General features: G+C 57.5%; 8 protein-coding genes and 1 pseudogene across 8 annotated transcripts in view; 4 read left to right on the top strand and 5 right to left on the bottom strand.

Moving 5' to 3' along the window:
- Positions 1-731, top strand: part of ACA1_239280 (uncharacterized protein) — a gene marked incomplete at both ends in the record, with an annotated part of 1,324 nt that extends 593 nt beyond the window's left edge. The window contains 2 exons of the mRNA XM_004335297.1: positions 390-464; positions 656-731. Coding sequence (XP_004335345.1) covers positions 390-464; positions 656-731 — 151 coding nt within the window. The remainder of the gene's footprint in view (positions 1-389; positions 465-655) is intronic.
- A 299-nt stretch (positions 732-1,030) lies between these two features.
- Positions 1,031-1,720, top strand: ACA1_239270 (polyubiquitin, putative; the record flags this gene model as incomplete). Its single annotated transcript, XM_004335296.1, has 2 exons — positions 1,031-1,465; positions 1,493-1,720. The coding sequence occupies 2 exons, from the start codon at positions 1,031-1,033 to the stop codon at positions 1,718-1,720; spliced, it is 663 nt and encodes a 220-aa protein (XP_004335344.1).
- Positions 1,721-1,945: 225 nt separating this feature from the next.
- ACA1_239260 (eukaryotic translation initiation factor 2 alpha subunit, putative) lies at positions 1,946-2,596 on the bottom strand (the record flags this gene model as incomplete). Its single annotated transcript, XM_004335295.1, has 1 exon — positions 1,946-2,596. The coding sequence occupies one exon, from the start codon at positions 2,594-2,596 to the stop codon at positions 1,946-1,948; it is 651 nt and encodes a 216-aa protein (XP_004335343.1).
- A 336-nt stretch (positions 2,597-2,932) lies between these two features.
- Positions 2,933-3,898, bottom strand: ACA1_239250 (annotated as a pseudogene).
- Positions 3,899-4,271: 373 nt separating this feature from the next.
- On the bottom strand, positions 4,272-10,184 carry ACA1_239240 (RhoGEF domain containing protein; the record flags this gene model as incomplete). Its single annotated transcript, XM_004335294.1, has 13 exons — positions 4,272-4,279; positions 4,369-4,491; positions 4,618-4,692; positions 4,781-5,176; positions 5,263-5,354; positions 5,434-5,538; positions 5,612-5,704; positions 5,788-5,998; positions 6,095-6,472; positions 6,557-6,703; positions 6,881-6,982; positions 7,078-8,404; positions 8,592-10,184. 13 exons carry the CDS (start codon positions 10,182-10,184, stop codon positions 4,272-4,274), a joined length of 4,650 nt encoding a protein of 1,549 aa, XP_004335342.1.
- Positions 10,185-10,845: 661 nt separating this feature from the next.
- ACA1_239230 (small copii coat gtpase sar1, putative) lies at positions 10,846-11,999 on the bottom strand (the record flags this gene model as incomplete). Its single annotated transcript, XM_004335293.1, has 6 exons — positions 10,846-10,926; positions 11,012-11,117; positions 11,305-11,437; positions 11,538-11,639; positions 11,745-11,864; positions 11,954-11,999. 6 exons carry the CDS (start codon positions 11,997-11,999, stop codon positions 10,846-10,848), a joined length of 588 nt encoding a protein of 195 aa, XP_004335341.1.
- Positions 12,000-12,349: 350 nt separating this feature from the next.
- ACA1_239220 (ApaG, putative) lies at positions 12,350-14,010 on the top strand (the record flags this gene model as incomplete). Its single annotated transcript, XM_004335292.1, has 9 exons — positions 12,350-12,462; positions 12,566-12,627; positions 12,724-12,809; positions 12,916-13,050; positions 13,130-13,225; positions 13,360-13,473; positions 13,575-13,661; positions 13,791-13,873; positions 13,980-14,010. The coding sequence occupies 9 exons, from the start codon at positions 12,350-12,352 to the stop codon at positions 14,008-14,010; spliced, it is 807 nt and encodes a 268-aa protein (XP_004335340.1).
- A 472-nt stretch (positions 14,011-14,482) lies between these two features.
- ACA1_239210 (RhoGEF domain containing protein) lies at positions 14,483-17,212 on the top strand (the record flags this gene model as incomplete). Its single annotated transcript, XM_004335291.1, has 13 exons — positions 14,483-14,579; positions 14,710-14,778; positions 14,874-14,986; positions 15,087-15,234; positions 15,343-15,501; positions 15,725-15,831; positions 15,908-16,001; positions 16,087-16,220; positions 16,342-16,510; positions 16,589-16,671; positions 16,769-16,901; positions 16,969-17,090; positions 17,183-17,212. 13 exons carry the CDS (start codon positions 14,483-14,485, stop codon positions 17,210-17,212), a joined length of 1,458 nt encoding a protein of 485 aa, XP_004335339.1.
- A 91-nt stretch (positions 17,213-17,303) lies between these two features.
- Positions 17,304-20,173, bottom strand: ACA1_239200 (MYND finger domain containing protein; the record flags this gene model as incomplete). Its single annotated transcript, XM_004335290.1, has 13 exons — positions 17,304-17,477; positions 17,511-17,706; positions 17,826-17,994; positions 18,075-18,191; positions 18,281-18,387; positions 18,457-18,508; positions 18,699-18,836; positions 18,966-19,102; positions 19,214-19,273; positions 19,367-19,420; positions 19,732-19,771; positions 19,890-20,035; positions 20,121-20,173. The coding sequence occupies 13 exons, from the start codon at positions 20,171-20,173 to the stop codon at positions 17,304-17,306; spliced, it is 1,443 nt and encodes a 480-aa protein (XP_004335338.1).
- Positions 20,174-21,224: the final 1,051 nt, after the last annotated feature.

Here is a 21,224-nt window from a genome sequence, read left to right as displayed (position 1 = left end):
CCCACCATCCCCATATTCGGCTTCCCCGTTCCCATCGCTCTCGCGCCCTTCACCTCCCTCATCCTCACTTCCCTTATCATCCCCAACGCCTCGTTCATCGTACCCCTCTCTCCTTCCAGTCGCTCGATTCATTTATTCGTGTATGTGGTGTGTGCGTGTGTGTGCGTGCGCGCGCGCAAAGTGTGGTTGGTGGCTGACACATCTATCAGGGTCATCTGTCGGGCATCTTGATCGGGTTTCTGATCGCCTGGGACGCGTTCAGTTGGTTCGATGATCGACTCTTCTTCTACAGCCTCATATGGTATCCACCACTCTGGCATCTATGAAGACGACGTGTGGTGATCACGTTTTATACATTTATTGTGTTATTTCTAAACGTACGCGCACAGGGCGAGCATCCTGTTTGTGTATAGCTTGGCGAAGACCACCAGCGTCTCCTTCCCCTTCCTTGTCATCGAGCCCACGTCCGACCTCGAGTCGCAACATCGTTGAATCAGGTTGGACAACACACACCACACACACGACACACACGACACACACGACACACACGACACACACGACACACACGACACACACACACAGCACACGCACACACACACGCACGCAACTCCAGTGCAATGAAATTAATTGCTGAAGTATGTTTGCCGTTCAGAAGGCGAGATGCGCCCGATCAGTGGTACGCTGTGGGGTTGGAGCACAACTCGGGGAGGCGGTGCTTGGCGGGCTGGTGAGGTTCTCCGGCTGGGCAGCAGGTCCGACCTGCCCCCATCCGAGTTGGCGAGAAGGCCGAGGTCTTGCTGCGAGCCGCATACGCCCACGAACGCGAGCGCCGCAAGATCTTGTCCGCCACGAACGCGTACCTGCCGTGTGGGACCACGACTCCGCTGGCATCATTTCTGAAACGTTTTCACGAACGAACGAAAAAGCAGCGAAACGGCTTCACTTCTTTAGCCGGGAGCGCCACATAAAAAGGCAGACGAAGAAACCAACACAACACACCACAACAAGCGCTACACACAAGCAGCCAACAATGCAGATCTTCGTGAAGACCCTCACCGGCAAGACCATCACCCTCGAGGTCGAGTCGAGCGACACGATCGAGAACGTGAAGCAGAAGATTCAGGACAAGGAGGGCATCCCTCCTGATCAGCAGCGTCTCATCTTCGCCGGCAAGCAGCTCGAGGACGGCCGTACTCTTGCTGACTACAACATCCAGAAGGAGTCCACCCTCCACCTCGTTCTTCGTCTGCGCGGCGGTATGCAGATCTTCGTCAAGACGCTGACCGGCAAGACTATCACCCTCGAGGTCGAGTCCAGCGACACGATCGAGAACGTCAAGCAAAAGATTCAGGACAAGGAGGGTATTCCTCCCGACCAGCAGCGCCTTATCTTCGCCGGCAAGCAGCTCGAGGACGGCCGCACGCTCGCCGACTACAACATCCAGAAGGAGTCCACCCTCCACCTCGTCCTTCGTCTTCGTGGTGGTATGCAGATCTTCGTCAAGACCCTCACGGGTAAGACGATCACCCTCGAGGTCGAGTCGTCCGACACGATCGAGAACGTGAAGCAGAAGATCCAGGACAAGGAGGGTATCCCTCCTGACCAGCAGCGTCTCATCTTCGCTGGCAAGCAGCTCGAGGACGGCCGTACTCTGGCCGACTACAACATCCAGAAGGAGTCCACCCTCCACCTCGTCCTCCGCCTCCGCGGTGGCAACTAGAGTGTTTCCCCTCCTCTTCTTGCAAATACAAGACTAGACCTGTTCATAACACCTCTACCCACTTCGTGCTCCTTTTGTTTTGCTTGTTTTGCATCCGAGCGTGGTGTGTTTGCGTGTGTCGTGCGAGAAGCATAGCATGCTAGTTTAGCTAGTATAAACTAGCTAGTTTTGTTCGATTGATTGGCTCTGCTGACTCTCTGAGAACTGGTGGTCAGGAGGGATCTCTCACGACGTGAAAGCGGCCAAGGAAGTAGAGGGTCGTGGCTGGGGATGGCGTTGGATGGCTTGGAGGAGGGTGTGCTTGATGTCGGCCGGGATGTCGGCGATGCCCTCGAAGACGTCCTCCTCGCCCGCGGCCGCCTTCTCGAAGGCATCGTAGGCGTGGCCGTACTTGGCGTAGAGCGGCCAGCCGACGCGCCGGTACAGTTGCTCCAGGGTGAGGCCGTTCTCGCTTTCCCTCTGCAGCAGCTCTGCGGCGTGGGTCATGATGCAGTGCACGGCCTTCGACTTGCGGTACCGCTTGGAGCACTCCACGGCGCTGTCTTGCGAGCGCAGTCTCATGGAGAGGTCGATGTAGCCCCGTTCCTTGTCTACTCGCACCACCCGCGCCACCTCCTCCTTTCCCACCCGCTGGGCGCTGGCTATCTTGGAGCAGCGCCTCCCGGAGAAGTGGTCGCGCAGGACGATGCCTTCCTTGTCGTTGTACTCGAGCAGCGCGACGGTGTAGAAGAGTTCGTCTGGCCGGCTGTCGATCACCCGAACCAGCACCAGCTCGTCTCGCTCTGGAAACTCGGCCTCATACATCCGGCACTTGCCCACCACCACCTTCTCGGCCAGTGATGAAGCGTGGTGGTTCGTAGTGCCCTCTCCTTCCATTCGTGCTAAGAGCAAGTAAAAGCCAGTTCAGTTCACCCAAAAGAAAGAAAAGAAAAGAAACGAAAAGACAACGAACCATTCGCGGAGCAAAGTACTTGTTGTGTTCAGAGATGCATTGCTGGGGCAGTCAGGCAGCAAAGAGCGCGAACAGCTGACATTTGCCTGTGGCAATGCAGAAAAACACAGCTGACTCTGTACTCAACGCCCACACGCCAGGAATGCACAAGTCTTGAGAGCAACATGCATGAAAATTAATGAACCAACCTTTGGATTTTCTGACTTGGTTTCACGTTTCACAAATGGTTGGGAAATGGTTTGGACATGGTTTGGACGGCATCAGTGATGGTGGTCGAGGCAGAACTCGGAGAAGCGTTGCCGGGCGGCATCGAGCAGGGTCGTGGGCGTGGGCGGCACCGACGAGTCGGGCAGCAGACCCGGCCCGCTGCCGTCTGAGTTGTCGTAGACGAAGTCGTTGGTGCCCGCCTGAGGGTGTGAGCCAGCCTCGCCCACAAACACGAAGCGCCGCTTGGCCTTGTCCACCACGAACACGTACCTGCCGTGTTCCGTAACCCCCCCCCCTTACCGTCAGTTCACCGCACACACCGCACGACACGCACGCGGGGAAAACACACGACACGACACGACACGACACGACACGCACTCGAAATGGGCGAAGCCAGGGCATTGGAGGAAGGTGAGCTCGTAGCGGTCGGGCTCGTTGTGCGGTTCGGTCGATGACGACGATGCCCTGTAGACGCGCACGACCGAGTCGCCATAGTCGCCACCGCTGGCCGCCACTTGCTCGGTGCGGCGTCGGCCCTCGTCGGCGTCCTCGTGCCACGGACCTGTCGCGGCGTTGAGCAGCTCGAGGCCGGCCCGCACCAGAGACTCGTCCACCGGTTCGTCGCACACGCTGACGTACGGCTCGGCGCCCGTGAAGCCCGCGCCGTCGCCCTCGAGCAGCCCGATGAACTTGTCCCACGCAAACTCGAACGGTTGGACCGCGCCTTCTTGAACGTTCTTCTTCTCCTCCTTCTTCTCTTCTTTTTCTTCTTGGAAGCTGACCTTCCTGCGCTTCACCTCTGGCGCATCTTTCTCTTCTTCTTCTTTTATGTCTTTTTCTTCCTTGGGTGAGGACGCTGCTTTTGCCCCCACCCCCTCTTCTTCCTCCTTGGCCTTCTCTTCACTCGCCTTAGCCTCCTCTTGTTGCTCTTCTTCCTTCTCTCCTTTCTCCTGCTGGTCCTCTGGCGCAGCCTGGTGCTCCGTCTCGGCCTGCTGCTGGTGCTTGCGCTTGGGTGGCATACTTGCTTGTGCTGGTGTGCCCGCTACCGGCCTCAAGGCTTTTATTTTACAGCTTCAAATTGCAATTTCATTTATCTTGGAAACTGCCAAAAAGTTCTGCGTAATTTTTGGGCAAATTATGGCAGCTGTAGGGAAAAGGTATAAATCCCAAAAAAGGGGTTGATGGCCTACTGCAGCCCAGCAGCAGAACGCTGCATGCCATAGTGGATGCTGTGGTTGCAGGTTGAGTGGAAGTGAGGCAGTAGCCCAACCATGGCACTTGGGTGTTCTCCTCCACAACTGGCACATGAATCCGCGTCTTTCAGCACCACGATGTTTCAGCCAAATTTATTTTTTATTCCCCCCCCCCCGATTTTGAGTGTGTTGTGGCCAGTCAGATACCTGTGTGAGAAAGGCGTGGGTGAGAATACGACGAGGAGGAAGGCGAAGGAGACACGCAAATGATGGCGATCAACCAGGCGAGGACGTACTGGTGAAGAGCCTCTGCACGGCGGATTGAAGGGCGGTCATCCACTCGCCCTTGGTCGCCGCGCTGCCAAAGGCAAACACAAAGCTGCGGAGAGGCGTGCTCACCACCACCAGTCCCTCGCCATCTGCGATGTAAAACACATCAACACAATGGTAAGCATTATTTATGAATGTGTGTATATATAAAAATCCATAAATTTTCCCATGTCGCTCTACTAAGCGGAACGTGGAGTGGGGGCATTGCAACGTACAGGTGTCGGCAGGGAGATCGAGTACGTGCACCTTCCACAGTTCAACGACCTCCTGGATGTCGTACTTGACCGGAACTGCGACACCGCACACACGACACGACACGACACACGACACGCGATCAGCTGCAGCGGGAGAAAGGATGATGAACGGGCGTGAGCGTACGGCCGGGGCTGGTCAGTGGCGAATAGGACTGCGGAGAAGAAGGTGGAGAAGTGAATTCGGTCGATTGTGTGACGGGCAGCGGCGCTGAAGGCGGCGACGATGGCAATGACGATGAGGCGGCGGAGGCGTGGGAGTGGAGGCTCGGGCGTCGACTGGATGGCGGGGAGACCACGCCGGGAATGGAGGCCAGCAGGCGGTGCAGCGTTCCTCCACCGCCGCCGCTACCGCCGTCGCCATCCGATGACCCGCTGCTGCCGCCATTAGGGCCGCCGGGGCCGCCGACCATACTGTCGTCGCTCTTGAGAGCGGCGCGTACGCTGCGGCGTCGCTCGCGCGACGACGTGTGAAGTCGCGTGCACATCAGCAGCACGTCGTTGAACAGCATCAGGTGGAGCTCTATCACGTGTCGTGCGTGTGTCGTGTGTAAGCTGTGTGTTTCATCATCGTCACCACCACCACCACCGAAAGGGACGGGCATACACCTTCCGACCTGGCCTTCTTGAGGGGTTTGCCCGGCGTGAATTTCGACGCCAGCAGCGTGACGTCGCCCTCCTTGATGAACCGCCGCTCGGCGCTGTGTGTACGAAAGATGGCAGTGTGAGTGCCAAAAAACGGACCCAGGTGTGACACATAAATCGAGTGTAGATAAGCACCTGAAGTCAAACGACGCGATGCGGCGCCGCTTTTGCCGTTGGACGCTGTTGGGCATGACGAGCGCAGAGCACAGCTTGGCCACGTACTCGGCATTCTCCGCGTCCCTGTGCGGTATGTGCGTCAGCACACGGCAATGAAATTATACCAGCCCTTGAGAAAGTGCGCCGCATGTAGTACCTCTTCTGCTCGTTGAGGTGGTGGGTGGCCTGCCTCATCTTCTCCACGGCCCTGTACAATTCCGCGTGCACCTTCGTGCCCGCAGTCGTTTTCCTGCAAAATAAATAAATAAATTCATAAACAATTAGCAATGAAAACAAACGAAACGAATTAATAAATGTTTGTGGCGAAGGTACCGTAGGAGTTGGCTGAGGAGCAGCACGTAGCGCGGGATTCGCTGGACGGGCTGGATGAGGAAGGAGGAGAGGTCCATGTAGCCGCACTCCTTCTTGGCTTCGCACTCGGCGATGAACTTGGCCATGGCCGGGTCCTCCTCCTTGCACCGGTTGAGCGTTTCAATTGCCGACTTGTAGTTGTTGATGTACTTGACATAGACGTCGAAGAAACCTGGTTTTATTCTCCCATCATTAGTTCTTCGTTCAAAACGACACACACGAACCCACACACACACACACACACACACACGGATGTGAGGAGGAGTACGTGTTTTCTTGAGGAAAATGTCGCCGAGGCCCTTGTGCCGGAACTCGTCGAGGTTGCGCAGGCGCTCATTGAGGATGGCACAGAATGTTCGGTGCGCGAAGAGCAGCTTGTCGGCCACCGAGAAGATCGTCGCCACTCGCCCTCCGGTCTGACGCATTTGCTGCTGCAGTTCGGTCGATGCACGGCAGCCGCCAGCGCTGGCCGGCGGCGACGTGGGCGTCGTCGTCGTCGCGCTCGCGGTGGTCGTCGCTAGCTGCGGCTCCTGCATGAGCAGCGGGTAGTAGAACACCTCGACCACCACGCTCAGCGCCTTCACGTAGCTCTTCTCCGTCAGCAGCAGCTCGTTGGCGACATTGAGCCTCGCTCGGAATCGCTTGGCTGTTCACGCCGAACCAATCGAACCAGCCCGTCAGTACCCAGGCCGATTGGAGGAGGTCGAGTGGAGTGGGGGAGGAGAGGTACCGAGAAAACGGCGGGCGCAGGTCTGGATGGTGACCACGTTGGCCTCGATTGGGCCGCGCGCGGCCTCGGTGAGGTTCTCCCATGAACGGGACCAGCCCCTGCGCGCCTTAAATTGGAGCAGGGCGAGCTTCACCCGCTCCTTTTCATCTATGGTGCACCCCCCGAAGGAAAGCTAGCGAGTCAGACCACCTGTGGCTCTCGTGTGCGTGTGCGTGTGCGTGTGCGTGTGCGTGTGCGTGTGCGTGTGCGTGTGCGTGTGCGTGTGCGTGTGCGTGTGCGTGTGCGTGTGCGTGTGCGTGTGCGTGTGCGTGTGCGTGTGCGTACCTTGCTGATCTTTCAGGTTACGGAGCATGCTCGACCGATTGCCCTTCAAGCTCATGTAGCCCATGTTGTTGATGTCGGCGCCCTTCTTGATCTTCCCCATCTCTGTTGCCAGACACGACACGCAGACAGCAAATGAGTTAACACTGCGCGCGGGGGAATGAGCGAGCGAGGGTAGGGCGGCGAATGTGGCGGCGTACGGGCTTGGGACTGAACGCGGAAGAATATGTTGGCGCCCTTGGACATGAGAAAGACCGGACCGCCGCTGTGTTCACGGGGCTCGACGAGTATGGGAGGCGTCGTCTTTCGCCACGCCTTCTTGTCGTCTTCTTCCTCCTCCTCGTCTTCATCATCGTCGCCTTCGCATTTCATCTCCTCGTCGGGGAATATCCACCCGCGCTCGGCGCCTCGCTCGCCGTAGGGGTCCTCGCCGCTGCTTTCGAGCAGATCGCGCACCGCCGCCGCCGCCGCCGTGGACTCCCCCCTCAGCCGCAGCTGAGAGCCGACCACTCGCGCCGGGTCGATCCAGCCGTGCTCCTCGTCCAGCTCGTCCTCGTCGCTGCTGTCGTACTGCCAGGCGGCGGTGGTAGTGGTGGTGGCCACCACCGCCTCCGCGACTGGCTGTACATTCGAGGCCGCAGCGGGCTCGGCCGGCTTCTTCGCGCCTTCTTCGCTCCGGCGCAGGCAGCTTCGTATGACGGTGGTGCGCTCGCCGGTGGTGGTCGACGGGACGGGCGATATGCGGCCGGACCGCCATTCGGTTGACGTCTTGAGCTCGCCCCGCTCGCTGCTCTTCTTCGCCACCAGAGCAGCCGCGGCTTCTTCGCGTTGCTGTCGATGCTGTTGCTCGGCTGCCTTGTTGAGCTTCTCCTGCTGCTTCCTGAGCGCGCGTCGCGCCTCCTCCTCCTTGAGCTTGGCGATCTCGATCTCGAGCAGCTCGTCGAGGCCCGGCGACGAGGCGCCGGCGCCCACCAGAAGCAGCTGGTGCTCGTCGAATGTGGTGTGGAGCGAGCAGCCGCTGTCCGACGGCACAGGCCCGAGCTCGCCGTCGTCGTTGTCGTCGTCGGTGGACTTCTCCTGGCTCGAGGTGATGCTTCGCGTGCCATCGCTGTCCTTGTCGGCCGACCCGGCGCCACCGGCGCCAGCATTGGACCTCCTGCTGCTGCGCTTCTTCTTGCCGCCGTTGTTCTCGCCGTTGCTGTCCCGCTTGTTGTTGTTCTTCTTCTCGAGCTTCTCGAGCTTCTTGGCAGTCTTTCGCTCGAGCTTGATCTGCTTGAGCTCCTCCTTGCTGGGCGTGCGCGACCTGAGGGTGTGTGCGCTGCTGCTGCTGCTCTCCTTGTCTACGGTCGGCAGCGACGGCGCAGAGGCCGAGGCCGCCGACGAAGGCAGCGGGAGCTGGGCCGACGAGCGCTGGAGGTGCAGGAATCGAAACTTACCGTCCTTCTGCTTCTTCCCTGCGGCGGAGGCGGCGTCGGAGGAGGCCTTGACCTGCGCGGACTGGCTCTCTGGTCCGGCGGTCGGTGGGGCCTGCGATGCACGATACGTGCAAAAGAGCGTGCGAGGCAAAGGCGGGGGTCATTTGGGCGGAAAAGAAATAGCACAAGACAACAAGAAAGGGTAATATACGAAGTAATAATAATAATATCACGCGTTCAACAAACATAAAAATGGAAAATAATAATAAAAAAAGAGAAAAATCGACAAGGGGCTTTACCTGCTTCTTGGATGAAGAGATGGGCGAGAAGGCGAAGGAGGAAAGAGAAGCGGACAGCCGTAGTCGCATGTTCTCCTTCTTCTTGGGGCTGCCGACCTCGAGCAGCAGTTGCTCGCCGCCCCCTCGGGGCGACGTGGGCCTCTTCGAGACCCACCCGAGCACCGGTGTCGATTCGCCCGAGCTGCTGCCTTGCAGCGGCGACGCCGATGCAAACGCCTCAATCAGGAGCTCGATGTCTGTCGTTGGCAAGATCCATCCCTTCTCCTCATCGTATTGCCCTTCCTCCTCCCCATCGAGATCGTCTTGGCCTTCTTCTTCCCTCTCCTCCTCCTCTCCATCAATTGATCCCTCTACTCGAATTCCAATCTTGGCGACTCCTCGCTTCGCTGCTCGATTCTCCAAATCGGGCGACGAGCTTTTGCCTGCGTTGCCTCCCCCCTTGCCTTCGTCGCTTTTTACGATCTTTCTCGTTTTCTCGTCGCCGCCTTCGTTCTTGCGCATCGTTCTCGAGCGTGTGGGCGACGAGGTGGTCGCCGCCGTCGCCATCATCATCGCGTCCTCCTCCAAACTTCCCCCCTTGTCCTTGCTCCTGCTGCTGAAGTGGAACATTCCGCCGAGCCGCTTCGATGAGCCTCCCTGCATCCGCGGACTTGGCCTGCTGTCGCTGTCGTTGCCGTCGTTTCCTCCTTCTCTCTTCTCCTCCTTCTTGTTCTTGTTCTTCTTGTTGTTCTTATGCTTTTGGTTGTTGTTGCTGCTGTCGCTGTTGTCCTCCGTCTTCCGGTCGTCCCCAGCGGCAGAGCCACCGCCGCGAGCTTTGTGTCCTCGGGAACCGCCTTTCTTCTTGCTTTTCTTTTCTTCCTGGCTTTTCTTCTCCTTCTCCCCGCGGCTGGGCACGACGACGGCCTGTTGCTGTCTGGCACGCGGGCTCACCGACGAAGCGAGGCCGCGGCGACCCTTGGGCGATGTCGGCGTCGAACCGGCAGGCGAATTCGACGGCGAAAAGAACGAAGACGACGAGGAAAATGAAGGCGACGAACGCGACGAGGTGAGTGGCTGGGCGGCGGGCTGCAGCTGCTCCGCGGGTTCGCTAGTCGAGAGGAACTTGGGGCTGTGGGGCAGGCTCTGGCTGTTCTGGTGGTAGTGGCTGTCGCGCGCCGGTCGGGTCGGCTGCTCGCCGCTGCTGTTGTTGCTGGTGAAGGCCAGGTGAAGCTTCTCCCTGATCCTGAGCGAGAGTCGCTTGAGTTGATGCTGCGACCTGGCCTGAAACCTCTGCGAGGCCTCTTCCCCGACTTCGACGACTTCGCGTTCGCGTTCGCGTTCTTCCTCGCCACCGTCCAGCGCGACGAGCCCCGTTACGGTCCCTCCCCGTCGCTTTCGTTCTTTCGCGTCGAGGCTTCGTTCTTTCGCTCCGCCACTGGGTTCGTCGCCGTCGGCCTCGAGTGTAGGGTAGTAGCTACTCGCCGGTCGCCTCGTTCTGCTGGTGTTGTCGCTTCTGCCGCTGGTGGTGGTGCTTGTCGACGAGCTGGCCGTATCTTCGTGCTGGTTGTAGAGCAGCTGCTCCTGCTCCATTCGCCACAGCACCTTGTCCCCCATTCGCCGCCCAAACTAAGAGCACCAGCACGAGATGGCACCCCGCGCCGGGCGCCAAAAGAAGGGAGAGCTGCTGCTCGTTTTCTTCCCTCTCTTCCTGGTGGTTTCCAGTGAGTGGTGGTGGGGGGCTGCCCGCTCTCTGGTGGGCATCAACAAGAAGATGAAAAAGATCGAGCGGTCAACACTTCTTGTTCCGCTGAACAAAGGTTTGTGGAGTGGCCGGCCGCACCTCAAGACGAGAAGTATTGTAATAGACGGCTGTCGCTTGAATCCGGTGGTGCCAAATTGTTTCCGTTTTCAAGGAGGGTCAAGGGGCCTCTTACACAGCTTTCTCTTGTGGTGAAGAAAACAGGAGTGAGTGTGAAACGTTGGTCTGGCGGAGTATGGTGCCTTCTTTCCTTACCCTTTCTGTTCGTTCTGTTGGCCACCGGCGCGTGGCCGTTGTGCGTCGCTTTCTCTTCTTCGGTTCGCGCAGGTTTGCCCCGACCGGCCTCCAACTCCAGCTGGTGTTGTATTGTCTGTAGTTCGTTTGTTGCTGGGCACACCGGCAAAAGCCTTCATTTCTTTCCGGCCCCTGATGTATTTAGAACTGGCAATAAGTAGCCGAGATATTCACCGGACTCGAAGGAATTTATGCTATTCAACAAGGCTCAAGCGTCATCGCTCACTTGCCCTGTACATACTGGGCGACCCACTGAAAGGCCTCCATGTAGCCGCAGCGTTTCACCACACTGCACATAAATAGCTGTATTGTCGCCACAATGAAACGCGCTTGTGAGACCCCTGCCCTCAGTTTGTAGTGTTCACTGATGTATGCGTGTTGGGGGTACCTCGAGTGGCCGTTGGTTGGTCCGGAGCTTCGCCTTGCCCTTGCCCGTGGTCGTGCCCGCCAGGTCCAACGCCTCCCTCAGCTCCCGCTCGGACACGGCCGTGGGCCTGGTACGAGGACCAAAGTTGAGGAAGCACAGGTTAGGCATTGCCTTGCGTCGTGTTACCAAGTGCGCCAGAGGCCCTTGTTAAAGAGAGAAGATATCGTCCACTACTGCTTCTCATCAGGGCAACCACGGGCCACTGGCAGAAGAGAAAGAAAGCGCGAAAGAGAGAAAGAGGGGATATTTCGTACCTGTCAATCTTATTGCCCAGGACCACAACGGGTACGTGGGCCAGCTCATCATTCTTGAGGATGCCCGCCAGCGCCTCGTACGACTCCTCGAACCTGTCCCGGTTGGATGCATCGACCAGGAACACGATCACATCTGTCATCGGCAACACCACCAGTTGTGATCAGGTCAGCATTCACCTGCGCAGTCAGGAATGTGCCAAAGAAGGCGCAATCGAGGGAGTTGCAGGACGTACCCACTTCGATGAAGTAGTCGCGCCACAGTGGCCGAGCGCCCTTGTGTCCGCCCAGGTCGAACGTCCGGAAGGTGACGCAGCCCAGCTTCATGTCCTCCTGATCTGCGATAGTGGCGGAGGGTGAGATGGCAACACGACGAACGATCAAAGCAGAACCTGGAGAAGAGGCACTCAAAGACAAGAGTGTGGCGGCATATGTGGACGTACTGGGTTGGAATGTGGGTTGCGTGGATCGTAGTTTGTCGTCCTTGAGCATGCCCAGCAGTGTGGTCTTGCCGGCGTTGTCGAGCCCCACGAACACCATCTTGGCCTGCAGGTCCCAAAGGTCTGCAAAAGGTGGTGCAGCACACATATATAAGGGAAAAACAATCAGGCCATGCCACGAGGCGAGCAGTGAACGGCGAAGGAAGTCGTACTGAAGTAGGCGAGTATGTTGCGCATCCATCCGTAGGCCCAGTCCATGATTGTGTGCTATGTGTTTGTCGAGCTGTTTGTTTACTTTTGTTGGTGTTCGTGAGTTGTAAATGGAAGGTGGTGCGGACGTGGCCCAGAAGACGTGGCGCGAATCGCTGGCATTCCAACACGCTGACGTGGCAGCGGCGATTTTCATTTTCTTTTTGCTTTTAGTATTTGCCAGGCATGCCAAATCGTCAAGGCAGCGAAAGGTCCATTTTATTTGTTCGATTTTTGTGGAACGAAAGGACTCTAAATGGCGACCAAATCGAATAACAAGTTGGGCAAGCTCCTTTACTCCTCCCTGTTGAGGTTGCATCTCAATCTCCATTCTCTCAGTTGAAATCGCGTTTTGTACAATGAATGGAAACTCATCTCTGCGGCCCGGTCTGGATTTTAGGTCGGGCGAGAGTTGGGAACGCGAAGTGCTGCGCGGCCGCCTCGTGCTGGGCGAAAAGAACGAAATCCGCAGGTGTGCCCCCTCTCCTCCCTTCTGTGTGCTTCCTTTATTTCGCCTGGACAACTGGCACACCTCTTACGTGTGTGGCTCTGGTGGTGCATGTAATCCGCTCCAGGCTCAAGGGCACACTTCCGTCCACTGTCGGTTCCCACTTGCGCGAGGACGTCGCCCTCACCGGTGCGTGCTGTGTCGTGTGTCGTGTGTCGTGTGTCGTGTGTGTCGGGTGCCGTGCCTGTAGCGTGTAGCGTACGTCTGATGGCGACGTGACAACAGGTGCCGTCGTACCGTCACTGACGCGTCAGCTGTGGCGAGACTTGAACCGACCTAGCCACGACGACGCACCACGGCGCCATCCCTCCGTACCCCTTCCTTATCATCACCCATTATCATCGTCGTCATCATCATCACCACCATAGCCACCACAGCCACCATCATCTTCTTCTTTATCATCATCGCAGTCTGTAGCCTGACATGAACGGCGACCACCAGGCAGACGACGACTTCAGCGACGCCTTCGCCTCGCTGCGAGTCCTCAACGACCGAACGGCCGCCCTCCAGCAGCTCGTCTACGAACCCCACAGCCAATGCACCACCAACGGGGTACATGCCGTGTCGTGCGTGCGCGTGCGTGCGTGTCGTGCGTGTGTCGTGGCCTGACACATGGACGTGTGTGTGGCAGATTCTAATCGAGGTCCGAAGTTATCCGCTCCCGTTCCGCATGGACAATAACACGACCAAGTACTCCCGATTCGAATACCGCGTCGAGATGACCAACGTACTTTGTCCCCCCCGGGCCTTGCGTGTCGTGTCGTGTCTTGTCGTATGTCATGTGCCGCGTGTCGTGTCGTGTGTTGCCACGTGTCGGCCCAGGACCCTGCTGGGCTCATGCGTGTCTGGTGTCGTGGGCAGCTGCACCCGACCAAGACGTTCAAGCTCCTCTCGCGGCACTGGCTCATTCTTGACGGCGACGGGCAGACGGAAGAGGTCCGGGGACCCGGCGTCGTCGGCCTCTACCCCGTGCTGGTACGTGCGACCATCTCCAGCCCTACATCACCGACGCGTCACGCCCACGCACACACTATTGCGCACACGCACACGACCAACAACACGACACACACCGACAGGCTCCTGGCCAGAACTTTCACTACAAGTCGTCGTCGGGTTGGATGGCGACCCCCTACGGCACCATGCACGGCTCCTACCAGTTCGTCGTACGCTGGGCTGCCTCCTCACACTTTTGCAGATCTCTCTTCTGGTCAGCTTCGTTTTGTTGATTAATTTTCTCTTCTCGTGCGGCGGTGTGTTTTGCGTGTGCGCGCGTGTGTGTGTGTTGTGGGCAGGACGAGGACACGGGTGATCTGGTGGAGGCGACCATCGCTCCGTTCGGACTCAACGCGGGCGCCGAGAGCCAAACGACGTCAGCGTACCCCCACAAGGAGCGAGCAGTCTTCTAATCTTTTCATTTCGCTCCTCCTGTAAAATGCTTTCCCGTTCCTTTCTGGTGGTACGTGTGTCATGTGTCGCCACAGAAACATGGCCGTCGGCAGACACCACGCATGAATCGAATTCATCCACCGTGCCCGTATCCTTTTGGCATTTGCAGGCACACACCCTACTCTCGCCACTCGCTTCTTGGATTTCTTTATTTATTTCCCAGGGATTTCTATCTTTCAAGATTAAAAGAAAGAAGCGAAAAGGTGTTTATTTATTCAAAAGGAAAGTGGTTGATTAGGAAAGTGTCGTTTTGTTCATCGTTTGGAGTTCGAAGCCAACAACAAAAACTGTGGTCCACACCTCTTTCGGTTCACACAAGAGACCAAGGTGCCCAACGTGCTCCGCCGCCACAACCTTCCACCATTTTACAGATCTGAGGCGAAGAGTTGAAAAGGAAAGAGACGAGACGAGGCAATACAAATCTAAGCTTCTACCCGGAGACGTCACCTGTTCGGCCATAATCTCGAAAGCCTGACATCGCCAACATCATCTTCTACATCTTCACCCTCCTCCATCATACCAGCAGCCAAAGATAACAATGGAGGGCGGGGGAAAGAATCACCTGCTCACAGTCAGCGAGGATCACGCCGATGGCGAGCATCGCAAGCTCTCCCGCTCCATCTCCATCCGAGAGGGTACGTTAATCTCCATCTCCATCTTCGGAATCAATCCTCTCCAATTCTGTCAGAAATTCGCCATCATCTTCTATCAATCTTCTCCAAATTCACAATTCGTTTTGTCGTGATGTGGTCTTTGGTCAATCAGCCACACAAAAGGGGAAGAAGATGCTGATGAGCCTCAAGGGCATCGGGAGCTCCAAGGGTATCGGCGCAGGTACACTTCAAGCCCCCCCCCAATCCATCACTCCCTCACGTTCTTTCTCGTGTGCGTGTCGTGTCGTGTCGTGTCGTCGTGCGTGTCGTGCGCAGGCGGAGACTTCAAGTCGCAACACAAGCTGCGTAAGTTGTGGAGCAGACAATGGGACTCAGAGCCCTCCAAAGAGACTCTCGTCAAGATCATCCTCATACAGAAACTCATACGGGTGCGTGAGTGTCCACCCACAGACTCTCTTGTGACGCACTCACTCACACGTGTGTGTTGTCAACGCGTGTCGTGCGTGTCGTGTCGCACATGGTGAGCAGGCGTATCGCGCGCGGATGCTCAAGCGGCGATTATTGGTGGCCCACGAGCTGATGGTCACCGAAGAGCACTATGTGAAGGCCCTCTCCGTTCTATGCCGCTTCTTCTACGAACCGCTCCTCGCCCTGAGCAAGAGCGACAACAAAGAAGGTGGGATGACACACAACGACACACCGCACACGACGACACATAACACACGACGACACACGATGTGTTCCTAAAGCCCGTGCGTGCGTGTGCGGTGGTGGAGAGTAGCAGCGCCGTTGAAGAGCACGGAGGACGTGGAGAGTATATTCTCGGTGGTGGCTAAGCTGTACATACATCACCAGGAATTCAGCAAATATCTCCGCGAGAGGGTTCTCGACTTTGATCTCTTCGCCAGCAAGAGCCTGGGCGACCTATTTATTCAACACACTGGTACTCACCCAACTCACAATCTTCGTCGCCCGCGCCGCACACGACACACCCGACACACCCGACACACACCCGACACACCCGACACACACCCGACACACCCGACACACACCCGACGCACACCCGACGCACACCCGACACACACCCGACACACACACACGACACACACACGACACACACACGACACACACACGACACGCGTTTTGGGCTAATCGCACGCGTGAAGCCTTTTTTGAGCTCTACTCGGGGTACATCAACAACTACGACAACTCGTTGGCCACCGTCCAGCGGTGTAAGAAGGAGATACCCAAGTTTTTCCAGTTCGTAGAAGAGGTGCGACACCACCGCACACGCGACACGACACACGACACACGGCATACACGCATTTGCTGAATCGTGTGTTCACCAGGCCGAGGCGCGCGAGGAATGCGAGTACGCCGACCTGTCGTCCTTTCTCATCCAGCCCATCCAACGCATTCCACGCTACGTCATGCTCCTCAACGGTACTCTTCTCCTCCCGTGGCGTCGCTGACATCATTGTAACACATGCGCACACGCTCGCGTTCTGACGACGTTGTGATCGAACAGCGTTGATGCGAAAAACGAGCAAAGCACACCCGTGCTACGAGCAGCTCTTCAAGGCCACGCAAAAGATCAAGGACATGACCGACTACTTCAACGAACAGAAAAAAGACTCTGAGAATGCCGACTACGTGCAAAAGGTTCGACCTCCACACCCCTAGTGGATGCTCATATCAACATCACAAACACATTACTATGATGTGATGTGCGACAATAATCCAAATTAACATGTCATATGTTTGTTTTTGTGGCGTACGACAGCTCTACTCGCAGCTGGAGTTTGATATGCCGCACGGTGGTGCGGAGCGGCAGCGGTCTGTCAAGATCACGTTTTCGCTGAACGAGGAGCGCCGGTTCGTGAAGGAGGGCGACGTGATGATGATCAAGGACAAGAACGTCTCCAAGCCCTTCCCCCCGTCCCGCTCCGAAGGTATCTCCTGCGTTGCCACCTCCTTCTCCTACAGGTGGTCTCTATTTGCTGCTCACACGTAGAAACACCACACGACAGATCGGCACCTCATTCTCTTCAACGACGTCCTGCTCATGTGCTTCACACCCACCATGAAGTCGGTCAGGCCAGCGCGAGTCAGGGTACGACGTGACCGACACGCAACCGCATCACAGCACACGCACGCGCGCGTACAACGACGCTGACAAGCCCACTGTCGGGGGTGGTTGATGAGTGCAGCGGCTGAGCAGCAGCTTGAACCTCTCCAAAACGCTGCGAGCGAAGGGGTCGGTGGAGGCCATGGGCAATCAGATCATCATCAAGGAGATCATCGAGCTGTGGAAGGTCCAGGTCGTCGATCTCCCCGCCTCCTGTACGCGATCCTCCTTGGCTTCATTTGAAAGAGTTGAATCATTCATCATTGTCGGTCGCGAGTGCAGATGGAGAGGGCGTGTTCTTGATCCAGAGCTTCGACTGCAAGTACAGCCTGTGCGCGGGCACGGACAAGGCCAAACAGGAGTGGTTCAACGCACTCTTCACCACCATCGAAAAACTATTCAAGGTTCGTCGCCAATCATTTACCTTTTTAAAATTGATAACAGGTCAAACCTTACCTCCCTAAACACGACACGATACACGACACGGCACGCACAGAAGGGGGCCACCAACCCACCACCAAGCTGATGCGGCTTCCACGTCCCCCGTTGGTGTTTTACGAGGTTTCCATCATGCAATGCTACAACGCAAAAGAAAGAAAACAAATGTTTTTGTCCCTTCATGCAACACCACCCGCTGGTCGCCTTTCTGATGCGGTGATGCTGGCGGGCGCGCACGCGGGTTTGTGGGCGGGCCAGTGCTCCCTCTGGCACGCCGGGCTGCAGTAGCCCACCTCCCGACATCGCGAACACCACTTCACCTGCACGCCGCACTTGCCGTCAGTGTTCCTTCCCTGTGTGTTGTGTCGTGTCGCGTTGTTGCTCACCTTGACCTGTTTGGCGCACATGGCGCATCGTTGCATACCAGCGTCGGGGAGTGGTGGCTCCCCCGCCGCCGCCGCCGTGCTGTCTGGGCCATCCGCAGTTGCGGGCGAGGCCGGCGGCGCAGCGGCTGCTTCTCGCCCTTCCATCACCGTGGGGAACCTTATACGCACCGTCTCCTCGCCCAACTTGATCGAGAACCTATCATGACGACGACGAAGCAAGAACGAGACAAAGTAGATGACGAGGACGACGATGAGACAAGAACAATAGAAAGTAGATGATGATGATGACGACGATGATGATGAGAGGGCGCGTACGTGTGCGGGTCGTAGGCGGGGAGGCCGTCGTCGTCGACACCCACGCATCGGAGGTGCCCGCGCTTGACCCACTTCCTGATGGCCACCATGGCGTAGATCAACCAGGCCAGCTCCGCCGGAATCGGACGCCTCGCGCCCCCACACTCCTCCTCCTCATCTTCCTCACTTTCTGCTTCAGCAAGCCCTGATAACGACGCTATTTAGCCGCGCGTCGTGTCGTTGGTCGTGTCGTGTCGTTGGTCGTGGTACCGGGTTCGACGGTGGTATAGGGGAAGGTGTTGTGGCCCTCGTTGAGAAAGCCCTCCACGCCGCCAGCCAGCTTCCAGCCGTGCTCCAGCATCGCCCGCTCCTCCGGCAGTGGCACCGCTATAGCGACACCAAGCGTGTGTGTGTGCGGTGGTGCGTGTGCGGTCAGTCATCTCACGCCACGAGTTGAACGCGCGCGCGTGTCGTACCGTCACGGGACACGAAGTCGACGCTCTCCAGGCCGTGTCTCCTCATATCTTCGTACGTCCACGACGACGGCTGCGTGAACCCGGGCGAGTGCTTCATGTACAGACCACTGCAGCCACGCACGACGGTGCTTAGTGGACTGCTGGACTGCTGGAATGTGGAATGTGGAATGCGGTACCAGTCGCTCGATTGGAAGTAGTCGGGGTAGATGCGGGCCAGCTCGGCCGGACCTTCGCCCATGCGCCCCAGCACCGACACGAGCCAGTGCCGGTCTCCGATGCTCAGCGTGAACGTGTGCCCGTCCAGATATCGCCACGGCGCTGCAATACAACTTGAGCACACGCCACACGACGCGTACGACACACACGACACACACGACACGACACACACCACCGCACACATGGGGGTGGGTGGGTGTACCGGCGTGGTAGAACTTGCTGGCGCTTTTGAAGAAGCGGGCGACCAGGTCGACGCTCATGCCGGGCACCCGCAGCAGCAGATCGTCCATGTTTCGGCCGCAGTGCACCATGTACAGCTCCTTCGCCAACCTCCGACGAACTGCACCCCCAAGCCATCGGCGTGTGCGTGTGCGGTTGGCGAGTGTGTGTGGTGGTGCGTGTCGTGCGGCGGCAGGTTAGGGCAATTCTTGTCGGAAGGTGGCAGAGTGACTGGTTGGGCGGCGAGTACTGGCGGCGGAGAGGGGTTGGGTGGCGGATCTGACGCCCCACAGCTGCAGCACGCGCTGGGAATCGCGTTGGAGGGGCACGGAATCGAAGACCACCATCTTCGGCCGGCGCGGCTCGCACGCTGCCTTTTCCCTCGAGCTGCCATTTTCGCGCACCACCGCACACGCACACGCACACGCACACCGTGTGTGTCAAAACCAGAACAAACACGACACGACACACGCACGTCAAACGCGTGGCCCTACGTACTTGCTGGGGTCGAGGGCGTGGGAGAGATAGCGCCGCACAAAGTCGTCCTTGGTCACGCACCTGTGGCACACATCGCACACATCGCACACATCGCGCGTTCGTTCGTTCTCATGAGAACTAATGCCTTGTGCGTTGATTGAGGAAGGCGATTACCCTGCAGTGCTGACGTCTTCGACCTTAAGCATGTCCTTGACGAAGCTCAAGGGCCTGGAGCTGAGCATGCGGGTAAGGGTCTGATGATACCCACGTTAGTCGCCTTCAAGTGTGTCGTGTGTGTCGTGTGTGTCGTGTGTGTCGTGTGTGTCGTGTGTGTCGTGTGTGTCGTGTGTGTCGTGTGTGTCGTGTGTGTGTTGTGTGTTATGTGTTGTGTGGTCGTGCGGGCAATATCACACGTGCGTGTAGTAGAAGAAGTAGTAGAAGAAGAAAAGAAAGAGAGAAATGTAGGGTATACCCTAGTGACTGTGGCATTGGTGAACGCGTTTGAAGCCGTTGTGGTGGTCGTCTGATGATCGACGCACCTGCTCAGCGCCCGCGCCAGGCAGAATTCAACACTTTCGTCTGTGTGCACAGGAAGAAGAAGAAGAAGTAGAAGACGAAGTAGTAGAAGAAAGAAGAAGTGGAGGTGAGTAAGCGCTTGCGGCCACCTGGTGGCTCTGTGCAGGTGAGGTGTAGGTACTGCGCTGGTACTCGATGACGAGGTTCTGGGAGTTGAGCACACACCCGCGGCTGTGGTTGGTCAGGAGCAGCGCAAAGCCCAGCCCTTCCTCCTGCGTCTCCCAGGGGACGTGGCGCCATGTGTCCGCCGCCTCCGGTGGCACCACCCTGCACCCAAGCCATTTGTTTTGCAGATTTGTTTCAATAATTATAATCTTAATTTCAATTATTATTAAGAGCAAAATCGATGTACTGCTTTGCCGTGTCTGCTTGCTGTTTGCCTTTTTTCTTGTTCCTCTGTTTCATGACCGCACGTTACGCAGTGGCCACTCCAGCTCGAGGCCTCTTTCGTTTTTATTTCTTTGGTGAGTTCCCATTTTCTCTTTGATTTTCTTTATTGCACTTGCTGTCTGGCAATTGCCCTGTGTCGCTTCCCGTGGGCCGAAGCAGATTGGCTGGGCAAGCAGGCCTGAAAGTGGTGGAGAGGTGGCTCCACTAAACGACAACTCGAACGGTCTTCTTGTAGATCTTCTTCGCGTGCAGTGGTTAATGGACCACCACAACCTCGCCAAGCCACTGAAATTCATGGCACATGCACGCCCTGCTGATGCGCACCCAGGGTTGGGATTTGGAGACCTGCGACACACCACACGCAGCAGTTCATCGTCGCCACTTGACACTACGAGAAGGGGACCAAGCTCCTGCGGTGGAGCCTCGATCACTCACTACACGACATCAATACCTTTCCCCTAAGCCTCCAGAACCGTCCTGGTGTCGCAACAACAGCCACAGGTGTCCTTCTTCTCCAGCTCACAACGTTACTCTTCTTGCACAGAGCTAGACGTTGCACTACTGGCACTACTCGCCTCGCCACTTCACTCGAACATGTTGACTACATCGGCAGGCAGCAGGGCGAGCATCCACTCGAGCAAGAGCGCCGTCTCCATTCGGGTGCTACCCTCTCTACGTCGGGTGTCCCGTCGTGCGCCCAACGGCATCTTCTCAGTCGACTCCACTTCCTCGTCCGAGCTCTCGTCCCTCTACTCGTCTTCCTCGGACATCTCGACCACTTCAGAGGAAGATGAGTGGAGCGATGACGACTTCGAGGACCCTCTCTGGGTCAAGGACGACAACCTACGACGCTCGCGCCGCCGCCAACACCAACCAACACCTCACCAGCTACAGGCAGCCTCTACGTCGTCCCTGGAATCGTCATCTTCTGCCCTGGTCGACCAGCCGCGCACGGTCAGCGACGACAACATGGTGCTTGAAGAAGACTACGTAGTCGATGTGGAACCTGAGCCGCTACTCGCAACGAAAGAGAAGGTGGCCGTGGTGGAGGAGGAGGCGGTGCTGA

The sequence above is a fragment of the Acanthamoeba castellanii genome, assembly GCF_000313135.1.
Source record: "Acanthamoeba castellanii str. Neff unplaced genomic scaffold scf7180000084763, whole genome shotgun sequence".
Taxonomy (NCBI): domain Eukaryota; phylum Discosea; order Longamoebia; family Acanthamoebidae; genus Acanthamoeba; species Acanthamoeba castellanii.
Note: the sequence above shows the minus strand (reverse complement) of the source record. Positions and strands in the feature narration are given on the sequence as shown.